This window comes from Dermacentor andersoni, chromosome 2 (assembly GCF_023375885.2).
Source record: "Dermacentor andersoni chromosome 2, qqDerAnde1_hic_scaffold, whole genome shotgun sequence".
Classification (NCBI taxonomy): Eukaryota; Metazoa; Arthropoda; class Arachnida; order Ixodida; family Ixodidae; genus Dermacentor; species Dermacentor andersoni.
The window spans coordinates 72803875-72816700 of NC_092815.1; the positions used below are offsets into that span (position 1 = coordinate 72803875).

Sequence of the window (12826 nt, forward strand, 5' to 3'; positions counted from 1 at the left end):
CTCTATAATCTTGCTAGGAAATTGATGCAAGTGAACTAGGTCTATAATTAGTAACGTCCTTTCTTGAACCTCCTTTATGAATTGGGACTACGTTTGCTACTTTCTTGTCCTGTGGCAACTGACCACTAGATGATTTTTCATATATTAGATAAAGGTAAAGTGAAACTGGGCGAGCACACTGCTTTGAAGTTCTTGGAGAAATACCATCGGGGCCATTAGCCTTGCTTTCATTAAGATTCCTAAGTAGAGCTTCAATGCAGCTAACGCCAAGTTCGGTTGGTTGCATAAGAGGAGCGCTGCTATTAGACAATTGTGGGCTGCATGCAGAATTAGAAAGAAAAACTGATTGAAAGTAACTCTTTAAGCGCGTCGCTTTTCTACATCATCAGAAATAGTGCGTTCATATCTAATAATTTCATTTATCCCAACGGGATCAGGCCCACCTCCCTTCAAGTACTGCCAGAAAGGTTTATGGTTTATTCTCATTTTGTCATTTAGTCGTTTAAAATATTGTTTTTTCGCATTTTTTAACAGTTTCTAGTACTCGCGTGTTAATTCCTGGAGATTTTTAAAATGAACTTGTCCTTTCGTTTTTCTGTATCTTTCAAAGATGCGCCTTCTTTTTTTAATTAGCCTCAAGATATGAAAGGTGATCCATGTTTTACATTTTTTAAGCCTAGCAGAATCAATACTTGGTACGAACTCTCCTGCAAGTTCAAGTAACCTATTTCTAAATGTGCTCCACAAGTAATCTACATCGTAGTTCAGCTGGAGCAATGGTGATTCCCGCGGAGTGTGTCACCCTCAAGTTCAAGGCATCTCACATTACATCATCGACGGCTGCAGAACTCGCAGCTATCCGTGCTGCTCTGGAGTTAATTGTTCACAAATCATCACATTCATGGTCCATCTTATGTGACTCAAAGGCAGCTCTTCAGTGTCTGATGTCCCCTTTCAACCATGGACCAAATGTGCAACTAGTCGCAGACATCCGACTACTCCACCATCACGCAATAAACAAGGGACACAACATCATCTACCAGTGGATACCGGGTCACTGCGGAATTTCAGGAAATGACAGTGCGGACGACGCTGCCCGGTCGGCTCATGATGGTGCCCAGATTATACCCATACCGCTGTCAAGAACAGATGCAGCCACAAGTCTTCGCTCCCTCGCCCGCGAGCTTACACAGAATCTGTGGAACACCAGTGAATTCACGAACGCACGTCTCCACAGATTGGATCCACGTCTGCAACTCCGCCTACCACCAGGGTTGCCACGAGCGGAAGCAACACTTCTGTGCCGCCTGTGGCTCGGCGTGGCATTCACGAACTCCTACTCATTCCGCATTGGAATGGCCAACAGCCCTACTTGTGACACCTGCGGCTGCGATGAGACGATTGAGCACCTCCTTTGTGACTGTCCCCGTTACAAAGTGCCAAGAAAAGTGCTCGTGACCGCTCTCGAAAAACTGGACAATCGCCCCTTTACAGAGGAAAAAGCTCTAGGACATTGGTCCAGACGGGCTTCGGCACTCAAGGCCTTAAGGGCTTTGCTTAAGTTTTTAAGGACATGCGAATTGTGCGACCGCCTTTGAATGTTGTAGCGCGTAGTTTCGCGTTGCTGTTTGAATTTTCTGGTTTCCATTTTTTTCCTCTTCTTCTTTCTCCTTTTATTCCCTTTACCCCTTTCCCCAGCACAGGGTAGCCAGCCGGTACTTACACTGGCTAACCTCCCTGTCTTTCCTCTCGTTTGTCTCCTCCTCCTCCTACATCGTGTTCCTCTACTAAGCATTCAAAAACAGACAAATAGTCAAATAGAGTTTATCGGAAATTGATGAATGGTCACATTTATAAAAGAATATCCTTTACTGGTGCGCTTCTTTGTGCGCCGAGTTTTCGTTTTAATACCGACAACGACAACCTGGTGATCACCAATTCCTGGAATGATATCTACATTAATTAAATTAGGCGAGTTACAAAACAGAAGATCTAGGGTATGACTAAAGTCTAGTGGGTTCCAGAACATACTGTATCAAGCCAGAACTGTCAACCACGTTTTTCATTTCTGCATTAATATGGCTTGCATTTAAGACCTTAGATGTACCATTTTCCCAATTCAAGTCTGGTAAATTAAAATCGCCCATTAGTAAAATGGTTCGATCAGACGCCTCCGAAACGATATAGTATAACGTTTCCAAAACACGGAAATCTGTACTGGGTGATCGATAAAACACCCCAGTGATAAAAGAAAAATTGTTAGCCAATGTAATTGTACACCAGACTGACTGACTCGACTGTCATGACCAATGTTCAGCATCGCAGACAAAAGAGACGGGTGAACTGACAAGAAAACACACCGCCAATACTTGGCCTATCATTGCGATAAGCAGTATAGTTGTTGGGAAACATCTCCTTATCATCGATGGATGGGTTGAGCCAAGATTCAGTACCAAACACTATATCTGCCTTCAATGACGCAAACAATCCAGCAAACTCACTCATCTGTTTTGTTTATTAAACTTTGGAAATTTACCACTACAATTCAATCACAATGAAGATGATCACTGCTGTGCCACCATTTAGACAGGGCAACAGCTTCTTCCTTCTGACCGTCCCATGTAAATGTTCTGCTAATTATGATCAGCTTATCAGCTTTTAGCTCAACCGCGTTTTCTTATCCCCCTTCTTTACTTTCCCGTATTCCCAGAGTTTTTTGCAATGTTCGAGTTTCAAATGAGAACTCCCATTCCACACTGTACTGCGAACCCTTAAACTTGCTTAAATTTTTCAGAATGGCCTCCTTTTCTTTATCCGATGAAAAATTTACAATAATAGGTCTTTTGTGCCATTCATTAAAACGGCCAACCATATGTGCCTTTTCAATTGATATCACTGCAATTCCGAAATTGGTAGTGCAGATGCCCTTAGTCAACGTTTCAGATTGTTCCCCCGTTACAGACCAGTCGCTGTCATCTATCCCATAAAATACAAGGTTTAATCTACGGCTTCTATTCTCGAGGTCTACATTCTTCTTTTGTAGAAATTTTACTTATTAATGCTTTCGCCTACACAACTCGTAAGGAGTGCTTGGGTGTCCTTGGAGTTTTAGCAGAAATATTCGGCTTCACCTGCCGAAAGGTGCGAGGGTGCACTATGCTTCTGTACTTTTGATCGTTCAATTTTGCCACGCCGTCAGTGTTATCATGCCAGTAGTGGTCCACTTTCTCTGCTATTGCATAGGTCATGCGTGTTATAGTCGCTAGTGTAACTGGCCTGTTTATCAAATTATTAGGTCCTGCTGTTAGTTAATCAAATAAGTCCCGTCAAATAGGTCCCGGAAATGGTCATCAGTATAGGTCATGGTATTGGTAATTACAGGTCCTGGTGATTATTAGATCCTAGACAGGCAAAATTAGGTCCTGTGGAGCTGCTTGATTGGACTCGTCCAACTTTCATCTCTACATGCTCCAATTCAGCTACAACACTGTCATCAATATTGTGATGCAAGAATGCACAGCACAGGTGTGGGCAATAAATGAAACATGCTTTATTATCCACAAAAAAAAAATATATGTTTCTTCGAACATATATATTCTTTAAAAGGGTATAAAGTGCACTGCAGCCAGTGTGAGAACAGAGCACAGTGTCAGCACAGCCACAGTTTCGGATCACAGCCTTCATAGCCTTGTAATTTGGTACTTAAAAGCACCAGCTTGACAAGAATGCCAGCACATGCAATCGAACACTCACATAGGTACACATGGGCACGCCAATAAGGACAGCCTTACAGCTGTTACCAAACAAACAAAAAAGAGCGTGGTCACCTAAGGTTATGCCTCTAAAGTTCACAAACTGATATTCCTCTCGTTTGTCAATGCAAATAGGTGCCCTATATCTGCTGTTGCTCCTGCTCATTAAGATGTCATGAACGTTCATCATTCACTGCAGCCGTAACGAGCAGCTACCAAGTTTTCATGTACTGGTTGATGCATTATGAATATTATTCTTATCGTCAATCAAGCATAATTCCCAGAAACTTCAATGGAAACTGAAAACAAGAGTACATACGTTCAGGCATACAAAAATGTTGAGAATACACACAACTGAAGTTTCGTTGTGAACACCACAAGCACTGCCTATCATAAACATCACTGCAAAGGGGCACAACAGTTTTCAATGCACACAAGTAGAGTAATGAAGGAAATAAAGTTCTAGGGACGTGTAAGCTCATAGATATTAAGAATTTTTGAAAACAATAACTGGCTATACAAAAGTGTGCAACACACAAACATACAAACATCATATTCGAACAAAAGGTAAATATTAGCACCAACCTACAAAAACAGAAGACAATAGCTTGCACACACCACTATCTTGCAGCTGAACAATGACTGAGAGCAGAAGGAACATACACCTGTCAACAGGCTCTGCAACAGATCATTTTAACGAATTTGCAAGTTACCGTCGATACACAGCCACACAACTCATAGACTAGCTCACTAGCTTTTGTATATGGGTATACATATATATAAAGCAAGAGGACAAGTGTGCAAGTTGCTAGTCTTAGCACAACATAACTTACAAATGCATGTTATACATTGGCTGCTATCCATGGGTTATGTTTAGTGCCAGCTGTAGCACAGCTTTTTGAAAGTGTTTATCCTCCGTTCTCAACTGAATTGTGACCAAGTCAGTTTGTTAATTTCAGCAAGCTTTGAACAAGAGGCCTGCACTGCTGCCCTCAATAGGACAAACTTATTGCACGAGTACACAGTATTCCAACAATGTACAATTCTTTTTAGGCAACAATTCCAAGCCCACTAGGGTTGTCTGCACCGCTCAGCAATGGCAAATTAATAATAACCTGCTGACCACAGCAGGTACACACTAAAACAGTGCAATCATTTAAATTAGCACAGAGTGTTAGTGTGTTAGTACTCAACAATGAAAGAGTAGACCCCACAAGTTCCTAAATGTCAGAGTTGAAACGGCTGCTCTGTACATTTACTCAGCAACTCTTTGTGAAGTGGAGTTCTATAGCACCACTGCGCACAAACTGATTGTTATGAGAGCAATGAGTGCAGATATACATGAGAATGAATTCCTCAAACAGTTGAAAACAAATGGACACTGGGCAGTGAACATCGCTACCAAAAGCTACCAAATCAATGCAAAGGATGCCTCACAGTGCAATTCATATGTCAGCTGAGGTATCTGAAATACCCGAAGATAGAGCAGGTGAGATACTATTTCAGTAATACATTCCGATATGCCTCAGAGCACACTGCCAAGAATTTAAAAATTAGCAACATCCACATTTATATAAGTACCATAAAACCAGGGGTATAACTTAAACCCGAACATAACACAAGTGAGAGGGATGGGGAGCTATTCTGGGGTTACAAAATGGGAAGAAGCTCAGCATGTGAGTTAAAAGAAAACCATGTGGTTTTAATATTGAAACATTTAAGACAAATCCAAAAAACTATGGTGCCAAAATATAGTAATTCACAAAGCAGATTTTACATGCCAGCATGTTGAAGAAAACCTTGTAATACACACCGAGGTAACCAACAGACACTAATGAAGACAGGTCCCCTGGTCGAAACGCTTGCTCCAGCTTGAGTCATTAATTGTTCAACCAATGTTGATTACTTCAAATCTGCATCGTCCTGCGAACCTCTGTCTTCAGTGTACTACATATTGCATTTTACAGTATTTAGCAAAAATTTGCAAATTAACCTTTTAGCTGAGGAAGATACGTGCTAGCATTTCATTGTCAGATATATGTAGCTCTACCTGAGCACACTGCAATACCATTTCTAGATTTACAAAGCACGTATGCTACTACATGCGCAGAGAACTTTCTGTGGAAATAAAGGGAAAGCTAAGGAGGCAAAGTGCTTAGGAGCGAGAGCGCCTCTGAAGAAAGTACAACATTTTCATCCGTGTTAGCTTAAGCTGCGGAAGAGAAAGCATAAACACCTTATCTGGCAGCTAAATAAGACAACACACCACTGTGTGTCGAAGCTTGGCAAAGGCGGAACTGTCGCATGTGGAAGCTGCATCGATTCAGCATCTGTTCCAAGGAACCAAAAGTGCTGTGAAGCCCAGATGGACTACTTGGTGCACTAACACATGTGCAAGAAATCTGCCTCCATTACTTCCACGTCAATGTCACAGAAGGGCATAGCGGCTTTTGACACAAAGAATTCCCCCGTATTTGTCATGCCAAGGTGAAAGAGAAAACTGATGCGAAATCGATGCGAAATCCTGCTGTCACCATGGCTCGCTGGTTTCGAGTGTGGCCAACTAATGCTCTCCCTCAAAGGCAGCAAGTGGCAGTGTCACCATAAGCTAACTGCCTCCCATGTCATGATAATCATAAGCCTTTCCTATTGCTGACAGGCGGGTTCATCTTTATTTTTTATTTATTTATTTTGAGGGGGGAGGGCAGCATAGCAGTTGCACTTTTGTGCAAGTGTGTGAATCAAACATTCCGGGCTTAATGTTAAAAGCAGCTAGTAGCACTATTATTTTCCAAAGTTCAAAAAGGGTATAGAGTGCACTCAGAGAGCACTAAATGTTTCACATTAAGATGCAGCACCCATCTTACCCAGTTAGAAGAAGGCTAATTGAGATATTTTTGATAGTGAGACATCAAATTATGATATTTTAGTTGCTTGAGTCATTCGGCAACAGGGGAAACCACTTGAACACCTACCTTGCCTATATTGAGGGATATTCAGATACCTCAGCTGAGGCTCCCCACATATTAGAACACTTATGAAATAGAACGTGACGAGTATTGAGATTGAGTCAGCTGCAAGTAGAGGCAGTACAAAGGCTTCAAATTCATACATGTCAAAAGGCAACATGAAACTTGCCCCAAACTTTTGGTGGCAGTCGATTACTCTTCCCGAAATGCCTCGATACTCCAGCCAAGCAAAGGCAGCGAGACCTTGGGACTCTGCACAGTAATTATTTCTTGCATAACATGCAAGTAGCTTGACACTGGTTGAGTATGATGCAATACACAAAGGTACCTACATATAATTCATTTTGTTAAAACAAATGTCTGAAAAACAGTTACACAAAAAATTAAGCATGGTTCCCTCCACTTTCACATAAATACTTTGATTCTAAATCAACCAATCAAGCTATACATGAAACGGATTAATGATCTCTCTATGCACATAACCTCTTACCATTACAAATCAACCATAACTAGCATTTCTCTTTGAGCAAAGGAGGAACCCTCGTCACACAAAACCAGTCAACATTGTTCAGAGAGCACTGCTGACTGGAAAATCAGGTTATGCCACAAACTCAAGCTTTCTAGTGAAAATGAGCACCTTGTGCCTGAAACAATTACAAACATGCAATGGTGCCATTCCACCATACTTGTGCAAATACAGCACCACTGGGGCAGAGCTTTCAACATCTGACAACAGTGTCATATATGCGATATGCTACAGTCATGCCATACCCGTGCACAAACATCCACGAATGCTCAGGGTCCCAGACACAGGTACAGGCTTTGCTAATGGATTGCCCATCGCATTATGTTAAATGTTTAACAGGACCACAATACACTGGCCTGGGTGTCCACATGTGCATGCACATGCACATGCCTGTGGGTGCAACCGCACAGGCTGATTAGGCTGCCACTCATTTTCTTTATTTGTTGCACACTCTCTTCTTCACAGACCTGTGCTTCATGCACATTTGTAAAGGACAGCACGTGCATTGAAATCATTGCAGCTGCTATTTTGTTGTACAGATAGCACGATGAAAAGCTGTGCATTATCCTTATCTGTTTATTTCCAGCAGCTCTGAGTAAGCTGTAAAGACAACAACATGGTGTCCATGACATCACACGAACACTCCCTATTTTCACTCTCCCATACCTTACCATTCTTCAAGACAAGTAGAAATTAGCTTTCTGTGAAGCACAATTGGCCAGTGGTTAATCTAGCCACACCTCTAAATACAGAAATGAAAAAAAAAGAGAGAAAGGACCAGCGATATTCATGCATATGAATTACAGTATTTGCAGTGCCAGCATCGATCAGAAACATCAAACACTGATCAGATGCATTCCTGAATCCCAGAACGGAAGTGGTGGAAGAGACTGGCCGACAACCACTCTCTCACCTAGCAAAGCTGCCAACATGAGAGAACTGCACTGGCTGTTTATATTCGTTAGTAGCATAACACATTGAAGTGCCACACAACACAGGTAAACAGGATACCTTACTTTTTTTTTCTTAAAAAGCACCTTGCAGTAGGTATTTATTTATTTAATATTTTTTTGCCATTAAAAGCACAATGTTTTTCAATAACTATAAGCTTGAGGAGTTCTAGGTCTGCCCACATTTAGTGGTCACACTAAAGAAGGTATAAAATTAAAACTTTGTTCCCAAAGGGGAAAAAAGGAGATCTTTACAGTTAGCTTTGCACACTCCATGCAGCATTTTGGGGGCAAAAGAACCTTTGTGAAGTGTCACAAGTACAGCTTTGCAGCACACCACTGGAGCCACTGATGGAGCAGGACGCTGTGGCTAATATAATGCAAGGAGGACAGCAAAGGTTTGACTACTTCACCCTGCATTTTGTGTGTGTTGCATGAGAATTGTAGCACCGAAGGTATTACGAGTATGAAAACAAGAGAGTTAACAAAGCAGTTAACTTATAAATTAGACAATACTTCATAACAAACAATTAGTAAAGTGTATTTCAGCCTACCTTTTAAACAGAGAACAATTTGTTGTTTGTAACAATTATTGTTCTGGCAGGTTTGCAGTTCACTCTGGCGTCCCTCAGGGCTCTGTCCTTGGGCCTCTGTTGTATTTAGTATATATTAATGATATTGTCTCTAGCATTCCTGTGAAAATTAGGATTTACGCTGATGATTGTGTCATTTATACAGAAGTAAGAAGTGCCTCAGATCAACTACTACTGAATAGCATGTTACAAAAAGTTCCTGCATGGTGTGAATCATGGCAAATGTCCATTAACTTTGAAAAAACTGTACTAATGGGGATCACTCGCAAAAAAAATGTCTTACTGTTTTATTACAGTATTAATGGTGTGACACTTACAGAAGTAATAGCATATAATATCTAGGCCTCTGGCTCACTAACAATCTTAGCTGGAATAGACATATTGATTTCATAACGTGTAACACTTTTCATAAATTGTTTTTCATAAGACGGGCATTGTGGTTGTCCACTCCATCTGTCCACCTTCTTGCTTACAAATGTATTGTCTTGCCTACGTTAGATTATGCAGCTATCATTTCGGACCCATTCACTAAAACTAACATAAACAAAGTAGAGAGGGTTCAAAGGCGGGCTGCTAGATACATATATGTATAACAATTACCAACATACATCGGTAACACATCTTTTAATCAAAGCTGGCCTGCCGACACTAACCAAGCGAAATCGTTCTGCACAACTTAAATTCATGTACCAATTAATTAAAATACACTACAGAACTGAACTCACCCATTTACTTCATTTTTCGTCTCAACTCGTTCATTTCGACTCGACCACTACATCAGCTAACTTTAACACCTTTTTGCGTCCGTAATTACTGCTTTAAGTGCTCATTCGTTCCACAAACTATAACTGATTGGAATAACTTCACCGACAATGAAGTGTTGCAACCGTCACTGATGTTGTTCGCACAACATATTACCTAGTGTGTGTTACTGTATTTTGTCAGTTTATTGTTTTATTGCATATTTTACTTCTACTGTTTGACATCTTGTTCAAATGTTGTGTTCCTAATGCTGGCTGTAGAGCTTCAACCTGCACCCTTATTTCTTTTTGTGTACATTATGCCAGTTTTGTGAAGCTGCTTAGTTCTTTTCCCCACCCTGCGATAATCCCGATATTGGGATTACAGTATCAATAAATAAATAACAAATTTTCTGCATAGCATCACAAGCAACGCTGGTCACGGACGGAAATAAAGAGTGCAAGCATCAGCATTGTTAGTTTTTACAGGGAGCAATTATTCAAAGTCACTATTTTCACTCTCATGGTCAGAAATATCAGGTCCATGTGAGGCAATGTTAATTTTTGTAAGGGCTGCTTTAAGAACCGCATTGAAGTCCTTGGATTGAATGCCAGTGGCTGAAACCAAGCAGAAAAATATGAATAAATGACAGCTGAAGTATATTCTATGACAGCTTGAAGTGAAACTGGGGTGAAAATGTTTACCTGAGTTTTTATTTTTGTTGTCATCAGTTGAAACATCTGCTTTCCTGAGCTTGGTGCGAGCAGCAAGAATTTCTGATAGGTTGATGGTTTTGTTGGGTTCACCTTGGTTGGGCTTTGATGGATCTTGCTTCAGTCCAGGCTTTTTGAGTGCTGTCAGTGGGATGATGTTTGGGACAGCTGGCTGCGGTAAAAATTCAAACCATGTCAACCTCTAAATATAAAACGGCCTGCAAACTGTAGGCAGCTTACTAGCCACGTAGCCGACTGCAGCATGAAGTCAGCTATTGTCCAATAGCAGCCGCCTAAGGAAATGACAAAATAGTGCGTTCGATGACAAAATAATGCATCTAGAAGAGAGCAAGGACAGGGCCTTCTGTTGAAAAAAGACCGTTTACCTCTTTCCATACGATGCCCATTGGGCATCAATAGCCTGCTAACTATGGTTTGAAACGCCGGTTTTGAGACTTTCCGCACCACTCATGGACACACTGCACTATCAGATGTGAAGGAGGAGAACTATTCTTCTGTTTCCTAAGCAGTTCGCTTTTTTTCTCCAAGGCAGTGATTTTTGAACACGCTCTGAAGTTTTTGCGCTCATCAAAGTAGAAAGCAAAAATGACCGCCTGTTATTGATGATTTGAAACGCCATTTTTGAGACCTTCCGTGCTACTCACGAACACTCTGCACCAGAGGACGTGAAGGAGAACTATATTTTTGCTTTCTAAGCAGTTTGGGTTTTATTCACCAGATGTTAATTTTCGAAGGCACTCCGAAGTTTGGCGATCATCAAAGCAGAAAGCAAAAATGGCCGCCTATGGAAGCAGCGTGCGCACTTCAAAAGATTGTAGATCTTGCCATTCCGCTGCGTTTGCGTCTGATTGTATCCATGGATCGATCAGCAGCGAGTCTGAGGATGCTACCTTTTTTGTCGAACTTTGACTTAGAGTGACGATGATGCAAGCCAGCCCGAAACATCGGCGGCCGCAGCCCGGCACACCAAACTGTAGTGTTTGCACTTAATATTTTTGTGTTCGAATACCTGTTTAATGAAAAATTTTAATTTTTTCAGAGATAGCGCCTATCAGGTGGCATTACATTTTGCATAGCTCAAAATTTTTGTTACGTATGTTTCTTAGTAAATACAAGCGGGTATTCACAAACTTTGTTCAATTTTATCCCACAATCTTGATTTTGGAAAATGTATACCTTCTTTATGACATACATTTTGTTAATAGAACTTTTATGCTTGAAAATGCATTCATTCTGCCTTTTGTTTCTACATTACCTAAAATATTGAATGCAGTAGTTTCTTCAGAAAAAAAAAATCTGGCGTAACCTACAAAAAAAACCTATTTTCTCATGGTAGGGAAATAGTTAAGAGAAAGGTGGCTTGGCGATCCACTTGAAAGCTCCACGTACCGCTACAACACCAAAACTTGGCCGAGATGTTCCCAGCAGCATATGCTACCCGCAGACTACCTTATTTCACCAAACCAGAGGGGTGGTTCAGAGGCCCTTTAAAACATTAAAAGTTGTGAGTATCCCATGCATTGTAGGAATTAATGTTAATTATGCAAAGCATGTAGCTGGCTATCTAGCCTCATTTGGGTTTCTACGAGGTATTACCAAAGTGTGGTTTAGTGTTACCAGATAGCACACCATGTCCATGTAAAGCAAGGAATTGTGCGACATAAGCATGCACCTTTGACAGCAATGACAAGACAATGGCCCAACAACAACAGCACAACAAAAACGGCGATCACAGTAGCTTGACGATGACACAATCAATGGCAGTGATGAAGGTGGTCTTTTCGCGATCTCTCTCATCGACTTCTATTTGCCAGTAGCCAGGCTTGAAGTCCATCGACGAGAAGTATTTGGCGTTGCAGAGCTGATCCAATGTGTCGTCTATCCGTGGGAGGGGGTATATGTCCTTCTTCGTGATCTTGTTCAGACGATGATAATTGACGCAGAAACGTAGGGTTCCGTCCTTTTTCTTCACCAGGACTACAGGAGATGCCCACAGGCTTTTTGATCGCTGGATGATGTCATCGCACAGCATTTCATCTACTTGTTGCCTAATAGCTTCACGCTCTCACGTCGAAACTCGGTAAGAGCTCTCGCGGAGTGGTCGAGCGCACTCTTCGGTTATTATGCGATGCTTTGCAACTGGTGTTTGTCGAATCCTCGATGACGTTGAAAAGCAGTCTTTGTATGGTCGGAGAAGACTTCTGATCTGTTGCTGCTTACTCATAGGAAGACTTGGATTTACGTCGAAGTCTGGTTCGGCGACTATGCTAATTGGGGTAGATGCGGCATAATCCGAGAGGACAAAGGCATTGCTGGCCACAATCTCCTCGATGTACGCAATTGTCGTGCCCTTGTTGATGTGCTTGAACTCTTCGCTGAAGTTGGTTAGCATAACTTCCGCTTTTCCTCCATGGAGTTGAGCGATGCCTCTTGCGACGCAAATTTCACAGTCAAGCAGTAGATGTTGGTCGCCCTCGATGACGCCTTCTACGTCAGCGGGTGTTTCGGTGCCGGCGGAAATAACGCTGGAGCACGCAGGATGCTCACTTGATCTTCAAGCA

General features: G+C 41.6%; 1 protein-coding gene across 1 annotated transcript in view; it reads right to left on the reverse strand.

Annotated features, from left to right (window-relative positions):
- Positions 1-3530: 3530 nt before the first annotated feature.
- Positions 3531-12826, reverse strand: part of LOC126541857 (junction-mediating and -regulatory protein-like) — a 42657-nt gene continuing 33361 nt past the window's right edge. Inside the window, exons 11-12 of the mRNA XM_050188799.3 lie at positions 10236-10416; positions 3531-10148 (exon numbers count right to left, since the gene is read on the reverse strand). Coding sequence (XP_050044756.1) covers positions 10027-10148; positions 10236-10416 — 303 coding nt within the window. The 3' untranslated portion in view covers positions 3531-10026. The remainder of the gene's footprint in view (positions 10149-10235; positions 10417-12826) is intronic.